Raw genomic sequence first — 25,434 nt, 5'->3', positions numbered from 1 at the left:
CAAGATTCGAAGCGCTCAAAAATTTAACGGAGTTGTAAGTTCAATATACTCGTTATAGTTACTTTCAGTTTCAACATGAGAAAACCTTAAACTTTTGTTTGTGTTTGCAGTAGAATTGATGGGAACAGTATATCTGGGAAGATTCCTGCATTTATCGGGAACTGGACAAACCTTGACAGACTGTACGTAATTCCTTTAATCTGAATCAAACAATTTTTTTCCTTAACAACAAATTTGGAACTATTGCAGAGATATGCAGGGCACATCCATCGAAGGACCTATTCCTTCTACCATATCTCTCCTGCACAATCTAACTCAATTGTAAGAACAGCTACGTTGACAGTTTTGTGACATTTCGTGTGATTATCTTGGAAATAATGATGGTAAAATCTTGCATATGATAAACTATCGTATCTGACACGCTTTAATATTTTCAGGAGGATATCCGACTTGCACGGATCAAGCAATCCCTTCCCTCCCCTGGAAAATTTACGCAAATTGAAGTATTTGTGAGTAACAATTTTTTTCTAAACTCAATGGCATAAACATTCTAACTCTCTGTCGTGTCATGTGCTCATAAGAACTTTTCTTCTTGGATATGACGCAGGACATTGAAGAATTGTTCTATTTCTGATGAAATCCCATCATATATTGGGACCATGAGTGAACTAAAATCCTTGTAAGTTGAAGTTTATGAATATACCTGAGTTTGTGCTTAATTTTTTGTGATTTCCGAAAATACAAAATGATGGTTTGAAGTTTCCACATCAGTCTTCTTTTTCCATTTTCAGCTTAGGTGTGGCATGCAAGGCTGTTAACTGGGACAGTTTACGCTGCCACCACATGCATAAGCCTATTAACTCAAATTTATGTTGTAATGATTTATACAACAGTTTAAAGATGAGCCTCCAGGAACCGCAATGAGCGAACAGATGCGTTCTAATTGCATTAGACAAATTAACTGATTCTTGTTTGTCTATCCTTTTTTCTTAGCTATGGACATCGAGGTCCAAATCACAGTGATCTCATGAGAGTCAATTGTCTGCTAGCACTTTTAAATTGTGTAGTAATTATCTGTATTTCAAATATTTGATGATTATGGCAGCTAAAGATAAATATCCACGAAACTAGAGTTAGATTACAACATAATTGTGAAGGCAGTCTTATCCAGTTCTTTTCTTATGATATTCTTGTAGGGATCTCAGCTTTAACAAGTTAACTGGAGAAATTCCTGTCAGTTTTGGCGATATGGAGGCCATAGATTTTATGTAAGCAATTATGGACATTAGAATTTAGACTTTTTTTTTTTTTTGAACCTTAGATCTGTACATTAAATATATGAATGTTATATACTTCAATTTTCTTTTGTGTTGGCCTGGATACCCAACAGTGACATCCTGAATTCTCTCCTTAATCACAAGCTGTATGTTGTCCACTGTAGGTATCTGACTAGCAACATGCTGACTGGAAGAATACCTGATTGGTTCTTTAGAAGTGGTCATGATTTGTGAGTATTCACTTTTCGAATTCTCGAAGTTCTATCTTATTTAGCTTTTTTCACTTTCCCTTTCACCTTGAATGAATTTGCTATCTTTTTTTGGCTTTATCTTTTGAAGGGACATATCATATAACAATTTTACTGATTCCCTTCAACAGACAGGTTGCCTTCAAGGAAAGCTGTAAGAGGAACTCATCTAGGCTCTTGGTCATATTCCATAACTGATTCCATCTTTCCTTTTTCTTTTTGTTTCTAATTGGTTTCCTCGCATATCACTTACAGGAACTACATTGCCACTTTTTTCTCAACTCAAGACAGTTCGTAAGATTCTCTTTTAAGCTCAGTCTCTTAGTTTGAACTACATGAAGGCTAAAGTCCTGCTTTGTTTGCATCCTTCGTAGGATCCCGACATGCATGAGAAGGAGCCTCCCCTGCTCGGGTGAATCAAGAAGTATGTGACTTTCTGACCATTGGTTGCTCTGTCTCTACCAACCATAAAAGTTACAGTCATCAATTATGGCATTTGCTTATGTATTTGAAGTACATGGAAATGTTTATGAGCTCTACCCATTTTTTTAGCGACTAATCTAGTTTTGTCAAATGCAGATTATGAAATTTTTATTAATTGTGGGGGTCCAAAGTTGAACATTGGTGATCGCGAATATGAAGCGGACGTGCAATCTAGGGGGCCGTCGGTATTTTACTCTACAGGGAAGTGGGGGTACAGCAGTACTGGAGATTTTGTTGGTGAATCTAAGGCATCATACATTGCATCAAACATATCGACCGTGGCTTCGTCCGAGGTCCCAGCACTTTATCAGACAGCTCGCCTTGCTCCTCTATCTCTCAAATATTATGGATTTTGCTTGCTAGAAGGGAATTATACAGTTGGGCTTCATTTTGCTGAAATAGAATTCACAGATAATGAAACATATAGCAGCATTGGGCGGCGCTTATTTGATGTTTATGTGCAGGTACTCAAGAATTTCTAATATAGAACTAGGCACATCACTACTGGTGCCTCCAACAGAGGGTGTTCAAATTAGGAGTTGTGTGGCATTAATTTTTTATTAAGAGTAGTTACCATTATATCATCCACCTAAATGTATCCAGATCAAAAGAGCAAACACCTTATCAGGGTTTTTATACTTTCTAAATGTCAAGCAGTTGATTATTTGCAGCTTTCGTATACGAAATACCTTTAGTGCCTCTTAGGAATTTGCATATTTATTGAGAAGTGTAACATACAACATAATAAGTCGCATGTATTTGCACATCTTTCTTCCTCTCTCCTCTGCACATATGATCCTGTGTGACTGATACACAGATTGGTTTCCTGGCTGGTGTTTGGTCTGGGCTAATCTTCCTGCTGAAGAACATGAGACTTTGAATCTAATGATTTATATTGCTGATTTGCTGCAGGGGCAGCCAATGCTGACGGATTTCGACATTGAAAAAGAAGCTGGAGGAACTGGTAAAGGATTTGTTCGGAATTTCACTGCTATGGTGTCAGGTCCCAGTCATACTCTTGAAATCCACTTATATTGGGCTGGAAAAGGAACAACTGCCATCCCTTCTAGAGCTTCTTATGGACCTCTCATATCTGCTATTACAGTGACTCCAAGTAAGAACTTTCTTTATCCATATATATTGCCTCATCTTTTTGTCAGCTTGCAAGGGATAATACTTCATTACTTTGTACATGTAGACTTCAAACCTGATCTTGGTGATGATGGACTTTCTGTTGGAGCTATTGTTGGTATTGTCATTGGTTCACTTGTGGTGGTTGTGTTCATTCTGCTACTTCTTTGGATAAAAGGTTGCTTTCGAGGAAAAGACCTTGAAGATAAAGGTGAAGTATAAGTTGAGATATTTTTCATAAAGTGGTTTCTATTAGCAATTTAGAAATTGAGTTTTTAGTTATATTAGTTGCATTGTTATATTTAAAACAATATCATCTGTAGTTGTATTATTGTTTTTTAGTTCATAACAACTTTCCCCAATTTTCAGAATTTCAAGGTCTTGAGTTACAGACAGGTTATTTCAGCTTAAAACAGATTAAAGCAGCCACCAAGAGCTTCGATCCAGAAAATAAAATTGGAGAAGGCGGGTTTGGGCCAGTCTACAAGGTTCATATAATCTGACGATCATACTTCCCGGCTAACTGTTCTCACCATTGAGTACTGCCTTGTTATTCCTCCTCCATGAAATCTGATGACAACAATATATGTTTTGTTCCTAGGGTATTCTACCTGATGGCTCTGTAATTGCAGTCAAGCAGCTTTCTTCAAAGTCAAAGCAAGGGAACCGGGAATTTGTGAATGAGATTGGCATGATATTGGCTTTACAGCACCCCAATCTTGTGAAGCTTTTTGGATGTTGTATTGAAGGGAACCAGTTGTTGCTAATATATGAATACATGGAAAACAATAGCCTTGCCCGTGCTCTATTTGGTAAGTGAAAATAATTAACCATTCCTAGGTATTGGGATCAATGATGTCTTTGCACAAAATGATTAAAGGTTGGCTATCTATAGGCCATGAGGAGCACCGTCTGAAACTAGACTGGTCTACAAGACGAAAGATATGCATTGGGATTGCAAGGGGCTTAGCCTATCTTCATGAAGAATCAAGGCTGAAAATAGTTCACAGAGACATTAAGGCAACCAATGTCCTGCTTGATAAGAATCTCAATGCAAAAATATCCGACTTTGGTTTAGCTAAACTTGATGAAGGGGACAACACTCATATCAGCACAAGAATAGCTGGAACTATGTGAGTTATATTTCTGTCTTCAACCTGCTGTTTCTTTCTTTTCTGATTCACTCGGTGAGTTTTGTTGAGAATTTAATAACACAAGCATGGAAAGGAAAGAACTTTTGATTTCTTTTCAAGAACCACTGTTGGTAAAAATGTTATCCAGCATATGACGAACTAAGCACAGTAAAAGTTGAGAAAGCATTACCTGAAATTTAAAAAATGAAAAGATCTTGCTATTGGTACCATGATGGGTGTATGGTAGTAAATTCGCTTATATGATAGAAAACAATATCAGTTGTTTGTTTTCCAGTTAATGAGCATCACATGAATGTACTATACTTAGAGTAGAGATCCAGTAAATTGTCAAAAAAAAAAAAAAAAAAAAAATCTTGATCTTAAAGTTTAACCAATAAATCTTAATCTGCCCATTGAAAATTACCAAGAAAAATCTGGACTAGAACAACTGTATTTTCCTTAGATGAACAAGGGTGTTTTAACCATTCTAACAGATTTTTTTCTTTATTTGTTGTAACGAGTTCTCCTTAGTATGTTGCAAAGAACTAAGATCATGTGATGTGAGTTAATTATGAAAGTTTATTCACAGTGGATATATGGCTCCAGAATATGCCATGAGGGGTTACTTGACAGACAAAGCAGATGTTTACAGCTATGGAGTTGTGCTACTGGAGATCGTCAGTGGAAAGAGCAACACAAACTATAGGCCGAAAGAAGAATTTGTTTTTCTTCTTGATTGGGTAAGTGTCTTCTATACTGGGATTCACATGTTTTACGTTTATTTCTTGAAGAGGCTACTTATTTTTGCCTCTCTTTGATAGGCCTATGTCCTACAAGAAAAGGGTGATCTCCTTGAACTTGTTGATCCAAGCCTCGGATCAGACTACAAAAAGGAAGAAGCCCAGAGAATGCTTAATTTGGCTCTCCTATGCACCAATCCCTCTCCTACTCTGAGGCCCATTATGTCTACAGTAGTGGGCATGCTTGAAGGGCAAGTGATGGTGAGCACCCCACTCAGGAAGCCTGGTTCTTCCAGCGAAGGTATGAGGTTTAAGGCGATTGAGAAGTTCTCTCATGATAGTGAAACGCAATGCACTTCAACGGACGGGCCTTGGAGTGGGTCATCCATGTCAATGTCATTCCAAAGTTACAAAGACGAAGACATTATTGAACTTACCTAACCAATAGGCTTCTTCTTAATAAAAATGCTATCGATCTAGAATGAATACATTCTTTGGTGGGTCCACACGGCTAGAAAATACATCCAGGAGTGTTTTGGTCATTTTACGACTTCAGTGGTTGTTTTATTTATGTAATCTTGTTCAACATGTTAAATTATATCAGTGGTTGAATTTTCGTGTACATAGATGTATAGTTAGGGAGATATAAAGAGATTAACATTTATTAAGTTTATAGGGGTATTTTTGTAATTTGTAACTTAAAAACCTATTTAAAAGTTTGGGAGTTCGTGCATAGTTCCCATTGAAGCCTTTCATGATCTTCAGAAAAAAAAAATTTCTTGATTTTTTCTTCTTCTTTCGCCCAAATCTGAATTTTTATATGGTATCAGAGTAATAGATCGTTATTAGGAGCATTCTACTGCAAATTCTTGCTATTTTTGAAGGTTTTGATGTTGGGTCATCAAAGTTAAGTTTTTTCTTTCTTTTCTCTGTCATAACCTTAGAATTACTAGTCTTTATGAATTATTGAAGGATTTTTTACACTTTGATTGTTGTAATTGAGTTTTTTTGAGATCTATGTCACCCAACCCTGCGTTGGATGCCTATATCATCACCCAATTGATAACACCAACCTTATTTACTACCACTTTTGTATGATATTGGTTGAAATAATTATGAATTACTGGTTATTAAATTACTGAAGTGCGCATACCCTGTTTATGTGCCCTAACCTTAATTTTGTGAGTGGGGTCAACCTTTGTGATAAATCTGGAAGCTTAAATTGGTTGTTTTATGATCAAATATCAATATTGTGGCTGAGACAAGAGAAAGTTATACCGTGATCAGAGTAAATTCTGAGTTTCATGGAAATTATACCAACATGATTACTTCCAAAAAATTGATAGGACCTGAATATCTTATTTGGGCTAAATCTGTCAAAATATATCTTAAAGGTAGAAAGAAGTTGAAGTTTATTTGAGATGATCTTCCAGTGCCTCTAGATGATGATTGGGAAGCAGAGGATAGTCAAGTTAAGACTTGGATTGTCAATAATATTAATTTTACTCTTAAAAATCAAGTGATAAATAGTAAGACAACAAAGACTATATGGTTGTCTCTAAAACTTTTATATGCACAAGAGAGTAATCTCTCTTGAGTTTATGAGGTGTATACAAAATTTTTTGGGTTGAAAAAAGGAAATTAAACTGTTACAAAATATTGTAGTGCATTATTTGGCATACGATAGGAGATCAATGTTATATCATTTGTTTATTACGAATGAAAATGAGTTGAGAAAACAAAAAAATCAACTGCTTGTTGCAAACTTTTTGGATGGTTTAGTTGCTGAATATGATGTTATTAAAGCATAGGTGTTAGCTTAAGATGAAATCCCTATTCTCTCTCCCACTTTTAATCACGTTATGAGTGCTGAAAAGACTATTTTACATGGAACAAGTAGAGGTAAGATAATGGAAGACATTACTCTTAATGCTTCTACATTAGCCCTTACAAATTCCTGTAGAGGTAGAGGACGAGGTAGAGAGGGCCCAGACAGAGGTAGAGAACTTGGTGATAGTAAGTCAAAAAGGAAATGTGTTCATTGTGGCAGAAATAATCATTATTCTAATAGATGTTGGGTTTAAGTTTGGGAAGCCTGCATGGGCTAATTCTACAACTCTTGATAGTGGAAGTGGGAGTTTTAGATTTTTTTCTATGTCAATTACACCGGGTGCTCTAGATGAGATGCATCAATTGATACAACAACAGCAATAGATTGTTCAACGCATGACCTAGATCTCTGTTGCTTCAACCCCAACATCTATAACTCATGCTTCCATCCCAGTTCTAGTTCTACCAGATGACAACTTATCATGTTCACTCGTCACCATCCTGGGTTATTGGCTCAGGAGCCTCCAGACACATGTCAGGTATGTTGTCCCAGTTTTCCGATTTAAAAGAGTCTTTGTGTGTCAAATATGTTAGGTAATGTTCCTCCTGCTTCCTTTTTGTTTCCTAAGTCAGCATTTTTTGTTCCCAAGTTTCATCTAAATTTGTTGTTGGTTAGTCAATTCCCTCACATTTTATCCTACTAATTATGTCTTCCAGGATCTCGCAATGAGGAAGACGATTGATTTTACTAATGAGAGAGATGGGCTTTTGGAGAACCATCGACAGAATAGTATTCATGCATTACATACAGTAGATTCTCCTCTGCAATAGCTCGGTTTCGACTCGATTCAATTTTTCTGGATCTCATCCAGACGAGGCTCGTTGAAGTTATCAAGCCAAGCTTGAACGAACCATGGTTCAGTTCGAAATCTCGCGAGTCGGCTCGTTAACTTAATGAGACACAACAACCAAAAGCTGGGACCGGGACGGGATGTCACAAATTCACCCCATCCAGGTAAGCATTCTACCTTCCCTCTAGCTAAGCTTTTATAGCTTTCTTCTCATGCCATTCTCCTCTTTTTACCTATGTGGGACTAATAAACCTCTAGTGAATAGATGAATGAATAAAGAAAAGGAAAATGAAGGGAATAAAGAAAAAATAAGGGAAGAAAAAAAGGGAAAAATGGGAGAGTAAGGAAAAAAAAATGAAAAAAATGGAGGAGAAGAGTGAAGGAAAAAAAAAAAAAAAATATATATATATATATATATAAAATTTTAAAATGAATTAAAATTATAATTAATGTGAAAATGAGGAAATAAATATAAAATATTTAATAAAATATAAATAAAAAATAAGGGAATTAAAAATAAAAAAATAAATTAAAAATTTTTAATTAATGTGAAAATGAGGAAATACATATAAATTTTTTTATAAAAATATAAAGAAAAAATAAGGGAAGAAAAAAAGGGGAAATGAAAAAGAGGAAAGAGGAAAAGGAAAAGAAAAATAAATAAGAGTTGAAAGACAAAAGGAAAAAGGAAACAAATAGCAGGAAGAGGAGAAGAGAGAAGGAAAAAATAAAAAAATAAAAAATATATTTAAACTTTTAAAATAAATTAAAATTATAATTAATGTGAAAAATGAGGAAAATAAATATAAAATATTTTATAAAATTATAAATAAAAAAGGGAAGAAAAAAGGAAAAATGGGAGAATAAGGAAAAAAAAGGAAAATGAAAAAAATGGAGGAGAGGGAAAAAGGAAAAAAGAAATAAATAAGAGTTGAAGGACAAAAGGGAAAGGAAAAAAATAGCAAGAAGAGGAGAAGAGTGAAGGAAAAAATTAAAATATATATTTAAAAATTTAAAATGAATTAAAAATATAATTAAAGTGAAAATTTAGGAAAATAAATATAAACTATTTTATAAAAAAGATATTTTTATACATGAGAAATATTTTTTTAATATTTTTTTGTACAATTGAGCCATGTTCTTAAATCATTGTACGTAAAACCTTTTCTCAATTTGAAAGTTTTTCTTGTTCATAACTTAGTGTATTTCAAGTTTTTGTGACTTGTGAGGGCAGAAAGGGTGAAACCAGATGAAAGTAGGGAGCAATTGGTAAAATAGATGAACTTGATCTTATTAATTGAGACTCAGATATTAATACAGATTTTTAAGTAAATAAGACTCATCTAGAATACCCTTTCAATTTAATTGACCCATCACAAAGATAATTTTCATGACATAAAAAATAATTTGTAGTATTGGTAATAAAAATTTATTAAAAACGAAGCCATATTAGTGGTTTTTTCAAGAAACGAAGCCATAGTAAATTTATGGCCAGATTCAAAAATTAAAAAATAAACTAGACAACATTTGGGGTAAAAAAGATTAATATTGGCACATTTTAATCCATTATTGAGATTGAATCCCGAACTTCCCCTATCATTTTTTTTAAATGTATGTATAATTTTATATATAATTTATTTGACATATATTTTATGCAGAGTATTAAATGTAAGTTGAAGCTCGAACTCAATTAAAATTATTAGGCTTAAGCTCAATTACAATTTTAGGCTCGAGGCTAGGGTTGGCTCAAGCTCAAGTTCAAAATATTTAAATCAAGTTCGGCTTGAACATAGGAAGGTTCGGCCTTGGCTTGATTCGATGTCACCCTTATGCCCAATTTTAAGTAGATTTCATGCCCTATTTTATGTAAAATGTATGCATAATTTTATATATAATTTATTTGATATATATTTTTTGAAAAGTTTTAAATGTACGTTGGAGCTCGAACTCGAGATATGTATTTTTTGAAAAGTTTTAAATAAATGTTGAAGCTTGAGCTCGGCTCGAACTTGGTTAAAATTATTGGACTCAAGCTCGATAATAATTTTAGGCTCGAGGCGAGGCGAAGCGAGGAGCTCGAGTTTAAAATATTTAAATCAAGAGTTTGGGCTCGGATCGGCTCGATGCCACCCCTACTTGCGTCTAGGTCATCCGTCTATAGCAAAACTAACTTAAGTTTTCTCAAACTTTTTGTCTAGTTCTTCTTTTCAGTACTAGTCATGTCAACTAGGCAAACATCACAAAAGTTCATTTATAGTCTTATCTCATAAAACTAGGGGTCCTTGTTTTTGGTTTTAGGTATTTTATTTCCTTTATTGATGATTTTAGCTTGTGTTTGTTGTTTAGTTTCATATCTTGCTTACTGATAATAACTTCGAGTTCATGAGTCATAAATTTCAAGTCTTTTGTCAAGAACAGAGAATTATTCATCAGATATTGTGTCCTTATCCTTCGACAAAATGGTGTAGCTGAATGTAAATTGGACTCTTGGGGGTTTGAAGGCGGGTGAGTATGCATCTGGTGCCTCCCTTTTCCCCACGCGGCTACTAATGTTCAAAGTGTTATATTTGCTTTATTAACTTGCTGTAAATTGTTATGATGGTTGGTTATTCTTTTCCCGTGTATAGCGTATTAGTTTGGCTCTCCGGCCTGCAGCGGAAATTCTTTTGTCTTCCCTCTATGGTTTGTGACGCTTTAATCTTTGATCCTTATTGTGTATAGTCCCGTCACGTTGCTTTCAATAGGCGTAGCTTTAGTCCGTTAATCCATTTCAGTTGCTCCTGATTGAACTCAGATATAATCAGAGGTCCAAATACAGAAGCTCACATTTCTCGCTTTTCCGTTGGTGATTTTGTTCCTGGAATGACTGAGTTATCCGATCGCCGGTACCAATTCTCACTACTCTGTGCCCTTCTATTTATCTTGATATCGGTAAGCATCCTCACAAGCACCCATAAGGGCGAGTTCAGTCTCCCAACAGAAGAGATAAGGGGGGGCACCTCACCGAGGTAACACGTGACGACATTGGTGATTGTTCCATTATCTTCTTCACCGCTCAAATGGTAATATCAGAGTCTCCATTCTCATATGTAGAAAAAGGTCAATTCAACATTGCAGGATAGTGCCCAGGAGCTTTAAGCAGATCGTATTATCGTTTGAGACTCCCGAAAAGATGCTACCTTCCCGCGCGATCACGCACACCCAAGCTGGGCCTGCGTTTCCTCTCCTTTTCCCGTTCCCGCTTCTCTATGCACAGGGGTATCGTCGCAGTTCCCAAGGGCACACTCATCATCGCCTTCGTTCGTATAAATTCATGATCTCCGTTCTTCCGTTGCTTGTCCCTACAGGTATTCCAATTGCCGATTTATGAGTATAGAACTGAAACATCGTTTCCGGAATGAGAATCCTCAAGTACCTTATTACGAATCTTCTATCTTCTCTAATGGGAGGAGGCTCGAATTGCGGCTCCGACAAGTTCTTCGAGGCGTCTGACGAGTTGCCTTTTTCTGTCCGCGACAAAGGCGCAGGCCAATTTGACGTCACCTCCAATTCGTCACAGATTTCTCAAGACGATTTCGTAACAAATGAATCTCAAGGCAAGGTAATTGAATCTCCAATTACTCTTGAAACTTCTCCGCCTCTTTCTCGACAGGAATCATCCGTCCGGTGTACAGGCTGGGAGGGTTATGTTTATGATGGGATGGATTCCAAGGACTCCTCTTTGTTCTCTGCGGTTTATCAGAAGGGGGACGGAACCGCTACGAGAGAAAGGAGAAACATATTTCTCTCTGCGTCGAAAGCCCTGGAAAACATACAGGAACGAGGGGAATCTCCTCGTTTTAGGTCAAATTCCGGTGGAATTAATAATAAACTTTGTCAAAATAATGAAAATTCTATCATATCGGACGCGAGGAACGACCTAATGGAGAAGTCGGAAATGATTGATTCTTCTGCTAGAGATATTGATGTATCTTCCTCAAACTTTCTGGTTGCGTTTGCTGGATTAGTGATTAAAGCCATCCTGTTTCATATAAGTCTAGTAATTGGCTTCGTCACCTTCCCAATATGGTTGACGAACTGCTCTCTGATGCTCGTTATCCATCCTTTTCGAACAATGAGGATTGCCAAAGCTCAGTTCTTTGACAAACTTTCACGAATTTGTGGTTTTGTATTTTCTAGATTGTGTCCAGTTCTATATCAACGCTTTAGGGGTCGGCAGTCCATTTCTAACTACGTCTTAAAAATTGCATGGGGATGCTTTTGGTCGTTTTACATTTGTTTTGTGTTAACTGTAATCTTCGTAATGGCGTTTGTAACTAGTGGATTAATGATGAGGTGGTTTGTTCAAGAGCCAGTCCGAATGAAGGAGACTTTGAATTTTGATTACACAAAGGCGAGTCCCGTTGCATTCGTCCCTGTTCTATCATGTCATGGGGTATCTGCAAGTACGGCTCTGAGCGAAAAGGTTGATATTGGAAAATTTGCCAGTTCTCGTGTTATTCCATCTAATCACGATCTGCAGATTGAACTCTCACTGACTTTGCCTGAATCAGATTATAATAGGAGGCTTGGTATCTTTCAGGTAAGTTTTATTATTCTCGGAGAACTCTTCTTCTTCTAAATATTCTTCTTACTGCATTTCTTATTATGTTTTAGGTCCTTTTCTTATCTCGAGTTTTGTTGTTTATCACAAATTTTAAGTCCTAATAAGGGATGAGTCTGGTGCAAGGCAAGGAAAGTTTGATTTGCAATTAGAGTGAGATATTTGATTTATGTTATTTGAATGTCCAAGAGTCAATCCAAGTGACCAATTAGGGCCACAATGGGAATATAAATGCCTGAAGTATTGGGATTCTCTAAGTTTTACTAAAAACCGATTGATATTCTTTGCCTTTAAGCTTGTACTGTTAGTATTGGCTTCTTGTGATCGGATTTTTATTTAGACTTCCATGGACATTCTAGTCATTATGAAGTTGGGTCCAAGGTGATTAGCCAATTTAAGAAGTTTCTTTTCCAACTAATAAACTCAAGATCATTGTACATATTAATCTATGTTAGACTATTATTTAACACTCTCCCTCTCACGTGTAAGCCTTCTTGTCATAGATCTTTTTTATTATCATGATGGTTTTGCAATTGCTTAGTGCATTTCTTATTGAATATGTTTAATTCAACTATTGGATTTTTTACTATCATCAGGTTAGAGTGGATGTTGTATCCATAAATGGCAAAGTAACCGCCAGTTCAAGTCACCCAAGTATGCTGCGTTTTAAAAGCTCCCCTATCCGATACATGGAGACACTCCTTAAAAGTGGTCCCCTAATTGCAGGCTATTCATCTGAGTCTCAAACACTCAACCTAAAAATGAGACGGTTTACTGAAGGAGAGGAAGCGACTGCATGCTTGAGAGTCATCCTTGAGCAACGGGCCGAATTCGGTCATGGGGCTGGTGTACCTGAGATTTATATTGCATCACTAGTGCTTGAAACCAAACTTCCTTTATTAAAGAGGATAATATGGAAGTGGAAGAATATAATATTTATCTGGCTTAGTTTGTGGATATTTGTGACAGAATTACTATTTATTCTCATCTGTTGTCGACATGTTATTCTCCCTAGGGCTAAGCCAAGGATATGATGCAGAATAGGAAAGCAATTATTTTGAGGAAACCACCTGCTATGAAATGCAAGGTGGTATCATTGATCTCTTTGCAGGCAATAAATCATAATAATTGGTGGTTCAGGCTGTAGTGTACAATCTTTTGTTATTGTCTGAATAAAATTTATTTTATATTTTGGGTTTGAAAATGAAAAATAAAAAGAGAAAATAAATCATATTTGTGGGCCATAATTGTTCCTACTTATTCTAATTTATCCATTTGACTGGTTCTTGTTGTTGTCACACTAGTATGGTTAATGATGATTGCACTATGGATTTTTCAGGACAAGAAAAAACGTTCTACCAAATTACAACAATCTTCAACATATATAGGTCCTTAACACCAGAGAATCGAAACAACAATTTCAAAGAGTTATATGCAAGGCAATTGTGAAGTGTTAAAAATATAATGTTGAAAGGAAAGGAAATGAGAGTAGTAGTTTATGTATTTCTTGTTTCGTGAATATCAGATCTAATCAGGACCTAACTACTTTAATTACAAGATTATAGACATTTTGCCCTTAGTAACTTAATGCAACAATATAGAGAACAAATTACTACCCCTTGCATATACATGACTTAAAGCCTGTAGCTTAATTATAGAAATACCTTTATTTCACTATCTTTCATCACTCTCCCTTAAACAAGAGGAAATTTTTTTCTTTTTTTTGTGAAGGCTTACTGAAAATATTGCCAAACTGTTTAGAGGCCTAAACATGTAACGTGAAGACCTTCCTAACTATCATTGTTTCACCAATAAAAAAAATAGTCTACTTTTATTGAAATAATGATAGCAAAAATTTTATCACCATACATAACCAAAGGTTTTTGAATTGGAAATCCAAATTATTTCATCAATATCTTGATCCACATAAAGTCGCATGCATAATATGTCATCACCTTGTATTCATCTTTTGCACTAGATTTTATTTCTATTGTGTGCTCTTGCTCTTCTAAGTTACAAGGTTACCACTAACAAAATCAATGAGAACTAGTGGATCTTCTATAAGTCATACAACATGCACACTATACGACTAAATAGCCAACAATAATCAATTATTTGTGAGAAAATTATAACCTTGTCAAGCAACCCTCTTAATATATTTTAGAATTCATATAACTGCCTCATAATGAATCTTTCTTGGTTCTTTAGAAATTGACTAACAAATCCAACTACTTTAGATATATTTGGCTGAGCTATAGTAGCATATAATAATTACCCAACTAACCTTTTCCATTCGGTTTTATCTTTTAGTTTTGGTTTATCTGCTTAGTTTTATTCCTAGTCTATTTCAATAAATTTGTAATATATTTCCTCTAAGACAACACTACACTTGCTTTACTATAAGCCACTTTAATGCCTAAAAAATACGTCAATCTTTATTTCTTTTGTTTAAAATTCTTCTTCAAATACGATTAGGTGTCCTCAATTCTTTCTTTGTCACTTCCACATAAATCTACGTGATCCACATAAACAATCAACATTACTACACCATATGATGTTTTTCACACAAATACTGAATAATCTGAATGACTCCTTTTAAAACCAAAATCCATTACAATCCTACTAAACATTTCAAACCATATGTATGTACTTCATTTTAAACCATAAATAGTTATTTTTCTATCTACAAACTTTCCGCTCTTCCTCATGCGCAACAAATCTAGGGGGTTGCTTCATATAGACTTATTTATTCATATTATCATAGAAAAACATATTATTAATATTTAATTGATATAGATACCAACCTATGTAGCAATTAGAGATTATATGAAGGGAAATCAACCTAGAAATTGGAGAAAATATATCAAATTAAACTGCTTTGTAAGTCTATATGTAGCCTTTGGCTACCAACTTTGCCTTATAACTTTTAATGGTTCCATTGGTTAGATATTTATCAGTAAAATTTTTGTGGGTTTATAGGTAAAGGGGCAATGACCCATATAACATCACTTTCTTTCATGTTTTAACAGCACAAAGTTTGTTTGGTTTCTACATGTCGGATTTGCTAATTTTCCTTTAGTACTTTAGCCTAAAGAAGTGTAACATGCATCATAAAAATCTCTCTTGTAAATACATCAAAGATATACACTCCATCCTCTTATAGATTCTTTCACTCATCTACCAACAAACATAAATAAACAACAAATCTTTGTTTGATGACTTTGACCCAAGAATTAGTAAACTCATTATAAAATAATTATCTTTCATACACTTCCATAGGGCAAATTATATTGCATCAATGCCATCGATCATATGCTATAAGAAATACTTATATTGTTAATTGGGTTAAGACCACCATTGGCAAGTCTTAGACATATATTTTGTGTTTACAACACACCATGTGTTTTCATTATGACACTCATGTTAGAGTGTTGAATCTACCAAATATCTCAATGTATTTATTTTATCTATGCATATCTTAATATGTCATTTTTTGTCCTTGAACTTTTTATATAAAATATCGTTGATGTTGTGGCTTAAGAAGAAAATTTTGTAGGACTTTTGAGGCACTTGTTTCTATTTTTACTTGATCAAACGTACCTCAAATCACCAAGTCATGTAAAAAAGTTTTATCCTCGTAATCGTAATAGTTTAAGGCAATGACTCACCTAGGGTACAAACAATATACAAACGAAATAAAATAAGTTATTTCATATATTTTTTTGATTAGCAGTTCGCTCTTTTGTATTCATTCTATCCGATTGGTGTTTTAATCTATTTTCTTTCCTTTTATTTACACGGTTACTGATTGGGTAAAAGGGTAAATAAAAAGAAAAATAGTAAAAAATACAAATTCTAAAAACACATCTATTAATAACATATGAAGTAAAAATTCATATATAATATATATAATAAGGTCCTTCAAACATGAAAATTTACTTCAAGATAAATCTATTTCATCATTTGAATGCCAAAATGGCCAATCCAATTTTACTGAAACTTAACTTCCATGTTGCCATGTTGGCCTAATCACTCTTCATTGGAAAAAAAATTGCATGTTTATGTGCAAAAAACAAAATCATTATCTATTAGACTAATTATTGCTACAATATTACTTAACATAAGTAACTTTGTGCATGTATTCAAGAAGCTTTAGCATAGCTATCAAATATATAGTTGGATTCTCCCTGGAATGAAATAATCAAACAAACAAGTATTTCATCCAAATCTTGTCCATTGTTCTTTAACACAACTATGTTGCAGAATTAAATAAGATATTGATAGCAAATAGCTTAAAAACGTGAAGTAACCCTAATTTGATATCTTTAATTTCAAATGGGAAAGCATCCATACTATGGCTTTAAAAATACTAAACATTTCAAACATTTCAAACCATACCACAAACAATACTAAACAACATTTTGAGTACCAAACCATCCAAGAGGATAATTCAAGAGTTTGTACAAGTATATTAAGCACTAGTGCATTTTGTTTGGAACAAAGTGTATTCTAAATATTACACGAAATCGAAATGGGTTGAACCAAATAATAAAATCATGTCGATTTCCATTGTTTTGATGAGAACAAAATGGCTAGCTTGAAAGTGTACTACTAATGGTGTTATTAGTGTATGTTAGACACATAACTTCCAAAACAAACATTATGAAGTCTAGGCAAAAACTTAAATAAAGGAATGTTCAATCAAGTTGTCAAGTCAATAACCAAAATTAATCGCATTAAAGATTGTTGTTAAGAAGAGGAACCTAAAAAAAAGAAGACTGAAGACTTGATGATTAGAGTCGAAGTCAAATAGAAAATTTTAAGAACTCTAACATGTAAGTAGATAACCAACTAAATTTCGATTCTTTAGCACATGTATGCTATGGAGCCTTAGGGCAAAAAAGTATTTAAAATCATGTTTAATCGATGCATAACCATGTTTAAACTTGCTAAAATCCTTTATGATGGTTTTCATATTGCTGAGAAGCCATTTAAAAAAACTAACAATTGGCATGATCGAGCATCATAGTGTGATTGATCAATCATCTAAAATACAACTAGCGAAGTAATATAAAGCATAATTGATCATCCTAATAGACATGATCAATCATACAAAATCTTACTAAATATGGTTATAAAGCATGATCGATTATACTCTATAGGATAATTAATCATCCAGAATTGTGTATAGCCAATGCTCTAAAGCATGATCGTTCAATCAAATAGGCTTGATGAATTAATTAGGTTTTAATAAAGATTGAAAACATGTTGATCGATGTTATGATCGATCACCAAGCCTAAAAAACCAAATAAATATAGACATTATACATGGTTGATCCATCGTACCTTTCTAGTAAATGATCAATATTTTTTGTAACTTTTGGGTAACGGGCAAAAAACGACTAGTTTGGTTGGGAAACTTATAAACAGACCCCAAAACTTATAGAAGACAGACTTTTAAGTTTATATTGGTATACCAAACATCTAAAAAGGTTCTTTTGGGCTTAAAATTCTAACTTTACCATTTAGAAGAGACAAACCTCAAAATTGCCCAAATTATTTTTATTTGCCTTCGCTCTCTTTGCATTCAAAGCTTTATTAAACTCCAAAAAAATTGTCTTTCCTACTTAGAGTTTTGGAGGCTTGGATCTCACTTGGAGAAAAACTATCTCCGAAAAGAAAGTTGAAGATTTTTTATTTTTTTTTATTTTATTCTTTCTTTTGTAGAGGTTTTCTACTACCTTAAAACTAAAATAATTGGTATTCTAGAGCCTGGAATCTAAAAAGGGAGTGCCCATTAGGGTTGGAATCTAGTTGCTAAATAATTGGTATTCTTTTGTTTTTAAATAAATATCTTACTAAAATCTTTATATCAACTATAATATTTTTTTTAAAATAATTATCTTATTAGTATCTTTATATCATTCATAATATTTTGTATGATTAATAATTTAAAATATTAATCTTGCTTATATTTATCAGTATTTTTAAATAATTACACTAACTGAAATGGTAGTTGTCACAACAACTTGTTCCCTTAGGAGGATACCATGATAGAGTTTTTCTTCTAGTACTATTTTCTGAAGATATTTTAAAACATTCAGACTTTCTGCATACCGCAGGAAAAGAAAATCTGTTGGCCGGCGGTGACCAGCGAACGGATCATCCGACCATTTAATGATGGCGATTACTCAATTTTTTTAGTTGCACGCCAAGACTTGAAGGGTTTCGTTGGGTCCTACTTTCATTGTCACAAAAACCCAATAATAAATCTATTCGTTGAAAAAAGAGAGTGATTTCGTGAAAGCCTCAAACGCCTGTAATTGCCCTTCATCTTCGTAGACTTCACAGTTCACACACCATGTCCAAAACAATAAAACGAGCGAAGGAGAAAGACGATTAAGAGGAAGTCACTTTCATTCATTCATTCATCTCCAGACAAGGAAACCCAATTCGTCTTCCATTTCTGTACAAGCTTTAAGACCAGCAAAAAAGTAAGAAGATGATTCCATTCTACGATAAGGATAAGATAATACTTGCAGGCAGCAGGCATGTCAGTGTAAGCAAAACGCATCAATTTCAACCGGAACTATTTCTCCCGGAGCTTCTCAAGAAGGAACCACTCTTGGTTATTTCTCTCAACGGTTTGTTGGTAAAACGGATGAGATTGTATGCCCATGTGCCGCATATGGTTCCACACGTCGGGCCCACGAGGTACACCCAAATGCTTTCGTAGCGATTTCCCACGATTGCCGGTCCCAGACTCCTGGCCGGGTTCATCGATGCCCCTGATATCGGCCTGCCATTGTTGTGGTAAACCAGGTCAGGGATGTTCACGTCTGCTGAAGGAGAAATACAGAGGAGGCTGGAATAGGTGTCTTACTTACCCTGCAATAAGGACGTTTAATAGGATGGTTGCTCCAACTGCAAGCCCAGCCAGCTCTCCAATCTGCAGAAACGGTTAAAAGTTAAAAAGGGGAACGAGTAAGTGTGGAGGTAGCGATTAAACAACTTAGTTATCAGCTAACCGCAGAAAATTATCTCTCTTTATAATATAGCAGAGAAAGACAATTAAAGATGAATAGTTTTCTGGGAAGAGAATTGTGTCAAGATCAACTTACTGCTCTGTTGTCTGTGGCAACGCCGGAGATGACAAACATTAGGTAGAAGGAGATGATGAATTCCAGAATGAGGGACTGAAGGTCGGATCCGACCGGAATGGTTCCTGGAAAATGCTCGTGTTTGCCGCCAAATAACAAGCGGAGAGTTCCACTAGCAAGGGTTGATCCCAGCAATTGAGCAAAGATGTAAGCTGGGACCTGTTTGATTTAATCAGTGAAGGTTCAATATCATTTGGAAGATAATGTACTGTAGGATAGGATCAAAAAAAAATTTTATACTGTTAGCCGTGACTGCCGAGACGGTGTCGATCGGTTACCTGCGTCCATGGGAATCTGCCGCAAGTGGCAAAGGCGATCGAAACGGCTGGGTTGAAATGGGCACCGGAGATGTGGCCGACGGAGTAGACCATGACCATCACGACGAGGCCCCAGACGATGCAGATGCCCGGAAAGGTGACGGATCCTTTGCTCAGGTTCACCACCACTGCTGCGCATCCCGCAAATATCACAAAATATGTGCCAAATACTTCTGCAATTAACTGGGGATCATAAGAAAGCAAATTAGACCTAGTGAGAGGCTCTGCATATTTAAGATTGTGGAGACAGTAAGTTGATAAAATGATCCCTTCAATCTCAGAAGAAAAGAAGAAGAACAAATAGTCACCTTCTGCAAGAAAGATACCGACATCATAGAGTTAGACCCTCTTTTGATTTCCAGAGAATTCCCCCTTTCTACGTGAACAACTGTTTCAGCTTTCATATTGTCACCCACTCCATCTTCAACGAATCTTACGTGGTTGCCATTGGTGCTGGAAATCTCCGCCATATTTCACCTCCGCCGAAGAGGAAGATTGAAAAACTGCAAAAGTTCCTGCTGCTGTTAGTATTTGTACCCAAGAACAGCCTCAACCTCTGCTTATCCAGGACCACGGGAGACAGGAAGCTCGACGTCTCCGTCAAAAGAAAGGAGAAAAGCGAGGCCTGGAACTATGACGAGATATGAAAATTGTTGAAAAGTGTGATGTAGGGCATTGAAAGCTGCTTTGACAACCCACCGAAAAAACAGATTAAAGAAAAAAAAAAGAGCGAAAATAAATCAAGGGATAGTTTCCGGTTGGCAATAAAGGATAGTCGATGCTGAATTTCGATCCAAATTCCATACCTTCTCCGAGGAAAGATTTTATCCTGAATAACTTTCCCTTATCTGAACAACAACTTCACCCGTTGGAAATTAAGTAGCCTAGTGAAGAGGTGGCTTTTTAAGGCCTTCAGTCTTTTCACATGAAGCCTCTCTTGGACTACAATTTTCAGATTAACAATTCTTGAACTTTTTAACCTTTTCTTACGCGGGCAGAAGACAGGCACAGGTATCCTGCGAAAAACGTAATTTTGTCTTTTGACAAACAGTTCTATACATTTATAATTGTTGGATATGATCATCATTTGACAGTGACTGATCCGACGAACTTGGATCTCCGGCGGTCACGCACTCACTGACCTTCGTCGGATCTCCGGCAGTCACCCACTCACTCACCCACCCATTTATGCTTATGGGCTCTCGATCATCTCTGGCGATTCTTGGAATGTACTCTGATGTCGACGTACGTTTCGGAAATTATGGGGTGGGTAGGTGAATCAAACTTCGAATGCGAACTTTAATTTCCTGATCCTTTGGACACTTACAAGCAAACATAGTTTTTAATACCTATTTCGAATTTTCCGATCCCTTCGTTACTCACCAAGATTTAAATACTTCAATCGATTGACTTTGACTGCAATCGTCCATTCAAGCGTACCCGTGGTGACTCGCGGCAGCCACCTCTCTCCACTCTCGCCAAGTGTTTTTGCCTCCATATCTCTCCGTGACTGCCTCAGCACGACAACATCGACTTCCTCGCGATCGAACGTGAATGCTTCTCCAGGTCAAATGTTTAGGCCCTGTTGACAACTCTTCTCTGACTCTGTCAAACCTGCGGAAAATAAATTATGGGTCTTCGTTTCTGCTTCCTGAAGTTCATACTTGCACCAAATTTCTTCTCTGTAGTTCAATTTTCACGGACCATTACCCATAACTCCATTGTTTTTCTCTGCGACGTTCAAAATTGAGCTCTCGATTGAATGAGTATTTATTCGAAGGTGGAGGAGAAAATAAAATATAAAATACCAAGGAACACTATTTGATCCGATGCTTCCTGATAAATGGATTTCAATATGCAGGGCAAGAACTCAAGAAGCATGTGAAAGCCTTTTGCTTCTTCTCCTCGGATGAAAAGCACATAGAGTGCAGTATATGTAATTGGACAAGATTTTGAGTTTTGGCGAATGGGTGATGAAACAAGAAATTTAACGAACTGAACTGTTCTTTACATGGAGGCTTTGAGATGGATATAGGATTACAAATTCAACCACATCATAAGTAGAGTTAGGGGGAATGGCAACTTATATAAAGATTTATCCTTTTTTTTTGCAAATAATTTATTAAATAAAACAAATATGAATTTTCTTATATTTTAAAATAAAAATAAATAGTATAATAAATAAAATTAAAATTAAATATCGAGTAGTCAAAGACTCGAAATGGTCAATAAAATAACCATTACCTATCTCGCCATGGCCTATTGGTAGGGTTGACAACAAGCTAAACTGACTCACAAACCATTCGAGTTTACCTAAAAAAACCTAAATTGTTGGCTTAAGCTCAAACTTGAAATAAGGTTCGTTAAGTATAACAAATCAAACTAGAGATTTTCCGACTTTGGCTTATTAACTCGTGAATTGATTCGTTAACATTTTTTTTTATGAAAATACCCTTTACTCTAATTGCTATCGTCAATTCCCTCTTTAGTTGGTTAATAGTTGCTCTTATTTATCTAAAACCTTAAAGACGATCGATAGTTCAATCATTTTGGGTCCCTCAACATCTAATATTGTTATTTGTCAATGGAATAAACACTATTAATGGAAATATTTATTTTTTTTTTAGATCTATTAAGGTGGTTATTATACATTAGTATGTTCAATTGTATTAAGCTCGTCACAATATTTTCTTTATTTATTTTTATAATTTTAAAACTCAAACTGGGTTACATTTTATGAGCTCGAAGATAAGCTAAACTGGAAATAAGTCAGAAGTACTCAGATTTTCTGGGCTGGGCTGGGCTGGGCTGGAATCAAAATAGACAATGAGGATATTCCCGTCATTCAGATTTTGCGAAGGTCACTTTAGCGGAAAAAAAAAAATAGAGGTTCCTCAAAGTAAAAACCCTAGAGCACCGTCTAGACTTCTCTGCGCTGCTGAAGCTCGACGACGACGGCACGATTCTTTTCTGTCCTTCGATAAGATGGTTCGTAATTACAATCAACTTTTTGCACTGCGAAAGGCAGCTCCTCTGTTATAATCTTCGCCAAATTTGACTTTCCATGGAATAATGTTTGCAGACATTCAAGAGAAGGAATGGAGGACGTAATAAGCATGGCAGAGGCCATGTGAAATTCGTCCGCTGCTCAAACTGCGGAAAATGCTGCCCCAAGGTTCTTCCTTGCTTCTTTGTTGGGACTTCTGCAACTCTGATTCGATCTTAAGTTGGCCGTTATTTTTAAATTCGATTTTATTTTCGGGTGATGGTGTTAGGATAAGGCTATTAAGCGGTTCCTCGTTCGCAACATCGTGGAGCAGGCAGCCGTCAGGGATGTTCAGGAAGCTTCTGTCTATGATGGTATTCCCTCTTCCTGTTTTGTTTATTTTATGAATTTATTATCTTATCTTTTTGTAATTTGTTTACTGTTTTTTCTTCGTCAATTCTATCCTATCGCAGGGTACACGCTTCCGAAGCTCTATGCCAAAATGCAGTACTGTGTATCGTGCGCAATTCATTCTCATGTGGTTCGCGTTAGATCACGCACAGCTCGTCGCAACCGTGAGCCGCCTCAGCGTTTCAGAAGAAGGGTAATTGCGCTCTTCAATCCTGACGCTTTATTTTTTAAGAAATGTTGATGAATTTATTGTGCGGTGTTCTGTACTCTGGTTTAGATTGATTTTTAATGTTGTCTTTTATTAAATTTCAATTGTGTGAACAGGATGACATGGCTAAGCCTGGGCAAGGTCCTCGTCCTGCCCCAACTGCAAATCCAGTCCGTCAGTGATGAAAATTCTGAAGTTTTAGCTACTGCCAATTTGAGGTTTTTTACTACATTGAGCTGAAATTAGTATGCATTTCATTTGTGCAAATGTCGAAATCTTTTGTCCAAAATTTATGCCATGTACTCGAGATATTGAAACTGGAGTTCTGTTTTTTAGTCATCTTTTATCTACTTATTTATGACCTCGTAGAATAATGGTGTTTACTTTGCTGTGGGGAATTTCCTCTGTTCTAGAGTTGATGCCAAGGAACAGTTCAGGAAGGCCTGTAGTTCGACCCTCTTTTTTTGAGGACCCGAAAATAGAGATTAAAAACTCGAAGAAGGTTAAAATATGGTGTGGGGAGTTCAGGAAGCACGGTTAGATAGCAGAGGTTCATGCCCCTAATAATCGACCTGTTAACTGTTACCTGTTCACCAAGTGCACTTCGCTGTTTTGCTACAGCATCCTCAATATGGCGTCGCAGCTGTCGTCTTATTATTAAGTTTGATCTAAGGCTTATCTTGAAATGATTAGTCAACTTAAGAAAAAAAATTTCCAACTAAAATTCAAGATCTTTGTATTTGTTAATTCATATGGGATTATTCTTTAATACTCTCCTTAATGTGTAAGTCCTCTTGTGTGATTTTATTAAGTAGATAATTTGGGTGAAGTTTCACATATGAATATTTACCCTGATGTATAAAGTTAGGTCATTCTCAATCATCTAACTATTGATCTCTGTAATGGGTTGGGAATTGCATTTCGTACCAACTTATGGTTACGCAGGTTAATCTTAGTTGCAACACAGGCTTCTAGGTTGTTGAACATGATGGAAAAAGCTATGGGTAAAGTAATAAGTATTATCTTTAATTAAGTTTTTTTCTTTAATTTCTTTAACAGCGTAAGGAGGCTTGTAATGAAAGTGAAGGGAAAGGTGAGGATATTGGAAAGAGGAAGGAGAAAGGCTACGATTTTCCAAGGGTCTCCACAGAATGAAGAGCAATTGTGAGAAGAAGCGGATTGTATTCAAAGAGAAAATAGACAACAGATTCTCTCAGAGAGGGGAAACGCTACGATCATAAAACCTCCCGATAAATCAACGGAGGATAATATTTCATGGCAATTCTTGGGCAAAATGAAAGATGAATTCATAAGTTAGTCTCCCATATCCCATTTCAAACTGTACCTTGTTCAGAAAAGCATTATTGTCAGATGCTCAGTTACACTTCCGTGTTCCGGCTGAATCCTACAATGAGACAGAACCGAGAACGGCCGAACGAGTCACTAAAAGTTCAAATCAGCTGGCTGGATTATATACAGCAAAAGCTGAGATTTTCTTTCGCTCGCAGTTATCAGTTATATTAGTAATTATCCCATAAACTACCTACAAAGAGAAAATGGTGTATGAAAGAGCATTAGGTAACCACACTTCTATTCTACAAAAACAAAATGGTTTTGAAAAGATACCCAACAAAGAAAATGTTACAACGCACGCATCAATTACCAGCAAACTTGAAAGCCCCCTTTCTGTTGCAGAAACACTGATAAATGATGAAGATAGATGTTTTCGACTGCAGCATGGAACAACTCGCTTGAGTTAAGGGGCAAAAACAGGCCCATGCAGCGGCACTTAAATTTTCCTTCAGTTACAGATACGTAGGAAAATTGAAAGAACGAATAAACTATCCAAATTTATGGTCTACAGAGAGTTGAACTTACTGCTGCTGATACATGGAAGCTTGACAACACTTTTTCTCTCAATTTCTTGCTTTCCTTGAAAGAACTGGAAGCACGCCAAATGCCTACCAAGCACAATGATGTGGACCGGTCTAAAGAGGAGAGCAATCACAGCCTTCTCCTCAGCTAAAATATGCAACAAGGACACAAGCATGTACTA

The 25,434-nt window shown here is 35.7% G+C and overlaps 4 protein-coding genes across 5 annotated transcripts; 3 read left to right on the top strand and 1 right to left on the bottom strand.

Annotated features, from left to right (window-relative positions):
* The first annotated feature begins 142 nt into the window (after positions 1-142).
* On the top strand, positions 143-5,616 carry LOC137963965 (probable LRR receptor-like serine/threonine-protein kinase At1g53430). 2 transcript variants are annotated; one of them, XM_068811196.1, is made up of 17 exons: positions 143-182; positions 250-321; positions 438-509; positions 608-679; positions 1,197-1,268; positions 1,442-1,507; positions 1,617-1,679; positions 1,781-1,819; positions 1,900-1,949; positions 2,105-2,472; positions 2,921-3,122; positions 3,207-3,350; positions 3,509-3,627; positions 3,741-3,951; positions 4,035-4,272; positions 4,862-5,012; positions 5,094-5,616. In XM_068811196.1, exons 2-17 carry the CDS (start codon positions 254-256, stop codon positions 5,451-5,453), a joined length of 2,295 nt encoding a protein of 764 aa, XP_068667297.1. In that variant the 5' UTR covers positions 143-182; positions 250-253; the 3' UTR covers positions 5,454-5,616. The 2 variants fall into 2 exon arrangements, with proteins under 2 accessions (XP_068667297.1, XP_068667298.1); XM_068811197.1 differs by having other exon boundaries at positions 167-321; positions 4,879-5,012; positions 5,094-5,167.
* A 5,474-nt stretch (positions 5,617-11,090) lies between these two features.
* LOC137963426 (seipin-2-like) lies at positions 11,091-13,352 on the top strand. The gene is made up of 2 exons (XM_068810546.1): positions 11,091-12,275; positions 12,893-13,352. The coding sequence occupies exons 1-2, from the start codon at positions 11,091-11,093 to the stop codon at positions 13,328-13,330; spliced, it is 1,623 nt and encodes a 540-aa protein (XP_068666647.1). The 3' UTR covers positions 13,331-13,352.
* A 5,343-nt stretch (positions 13,353-18,695) lies between these two features.
* On the bottom strand, positions 18,696-20,365 carry LOC137962712 (aquaporin NIP1-1-like). The gene is made up of 5 exons (XM_068809737.1): positions 20,082-20,365; positions 19,735-19,956; positions 19,418-19,615; positions 19,184-19,245; positions 18,696-19,095 (listed from the first exon to the last, which is right to left on the bottom strand). The coding sequence occupies exons 1-5, from the start codon at positions 20,241-20,243 to the stop codon at positions 18,876-18,878; spliced, it is 864 nt and encodes a 287-aa protein (XP_068665838.1). The 5' UTR covers positions 20,244-20,365; the 3' UTR covers positions 18,696-18,875.
* A 2,316-nt stretch (positions 20,366-22,681) lies between these two features.
* On the top strand, positions 22,682-23,728 carry LOC137963061 (small ribosomal subunit protein eS26x-like). The gene is made up of 5 exons (XM_068810244.1): positions 22,682-22,761; positions 22,856-22,948; positions 23,049-23,133; positions 23,233-23,363; positions 23,495-23,728. The coding sequence occupies exons 1-5, from the start codon at positions 22,759-22,761 to the stop codon at positions 23,558-23,560; spliced, it is 378 nt and encodes a 125-aa protein (XP_068666345.1). The 5' UTR covers positions 22,682-22,758; the 3' UTR covers positions 23,561-23,728.
* Positions 23,729-25,434: the final 1,706 nt, after the last annotated feature.

This window comes from Aristolochia californica, unplaced genomic scaffold, assembly GCF_029961685.1.
Source record: "Aristolochia californica isolate CCGP_79_NKW_82.1479 unplaced genomic scaffold, dmAriCali1.0.hap1 SCAF_4, whole genome shotgun sequence".
In the NCBI taxonomy this organism is placed as follows: domain Eukaryota; kingdom Viridiplantae; phylum Streptophyta; class Magnoliopsida; order Piperales; family Aristolochiaceae; genus Aristolochia; species Aristolochia californica.
The sequence above is the reverse complement of the archived record's forward strand: the minus strand, read 5'-3'. Positions and strand labels throughout refer to the sequence as shown.

What these genes read in the sequence shown, in the direction of transcription:
- LOC137963965 (XM_068811196.1), top strand. Translation starts at nt 254, where the DNA reads ATGCAGGGCACATCCATCGAAGGACCTATTCCTTCTACCATATCTCTC. An exon ending in GGTTGCCTTCAAGGAAAGCT is followed by an intron (nt 1,680 to 1,780) that starts GTAAGAGGAACT and finishes TATCACTTACAG; the next exon opens with GAACTACATTGCCACTTTTT. An exon ending in TTGTTTTTCTTCTTGATTGG is followed by an intron (nt 5,013 to 5,093) that starts GTAAGTGTCTTC and finishes TCTCTTTGATAG; the next exon opens with GCCTATGTCCTACAAGAAAA.
- LOC137963061 (XM_068810244.1), top strand. An exon ending in GGAAGCTTCTGTCTATGATG is followed by an intron (nt 23,134 to 23,232) that starts GTATTCCCTCTT and finishes ATCCTATCGCAG; the next exon opens with GGTACACGCTTCCGAAGCTC. An exon ending in CTCAGCGTTTCAGAAGAAGG is followed by an intron (nt 23,364 to 23,494) that starts GTAATTGCGCTC and finishes TTGTGTGAACAG; the next exon opens with GATGACATGGCTAAGCCTGG.
- LOC137963426 (XM_068810546.1), top strand. Translation starts at nt 11,091, where the DNA reads ATGAGAATCCTCAAGTACCTTATTACGAATCTTCTATCTTCTCTAATG. An exon ending in GGAGGCTTGGTATCTTTCAG is followed by an intron (nt 12,276 to 12,892) that starts GTAAGTTTTATT and finishes TACTATCATCAG; the next exon opens with GTTAGAGTGGATGTTGTATC.
- LOC137962712 (XM_068809737.1), bottom strand. Translation starts at nt 20,243, where the DNA reads ATGGCGGAGATTTCCAGCACCAATGGCAACCACGTAAGATTCGTTGAA. An exon ending in GCAGATTCCCATGGACGCAG is followed by an intron (nt 19,616 to 19,734) that starts GTAACCGATCGA and finishes TAAATCAAACAG; the next exon opens with GTCCCAGCTTACATCTTTGC. An exon ending in TTAAACGTCCTTATTGCAGG is followed by an intron (nt 19,096 to 19,183) that starts GTAAGTAAGACA and finishes CAACAATGGCAG; the next exon opens with GCCGATATCAGGGGCATCGA.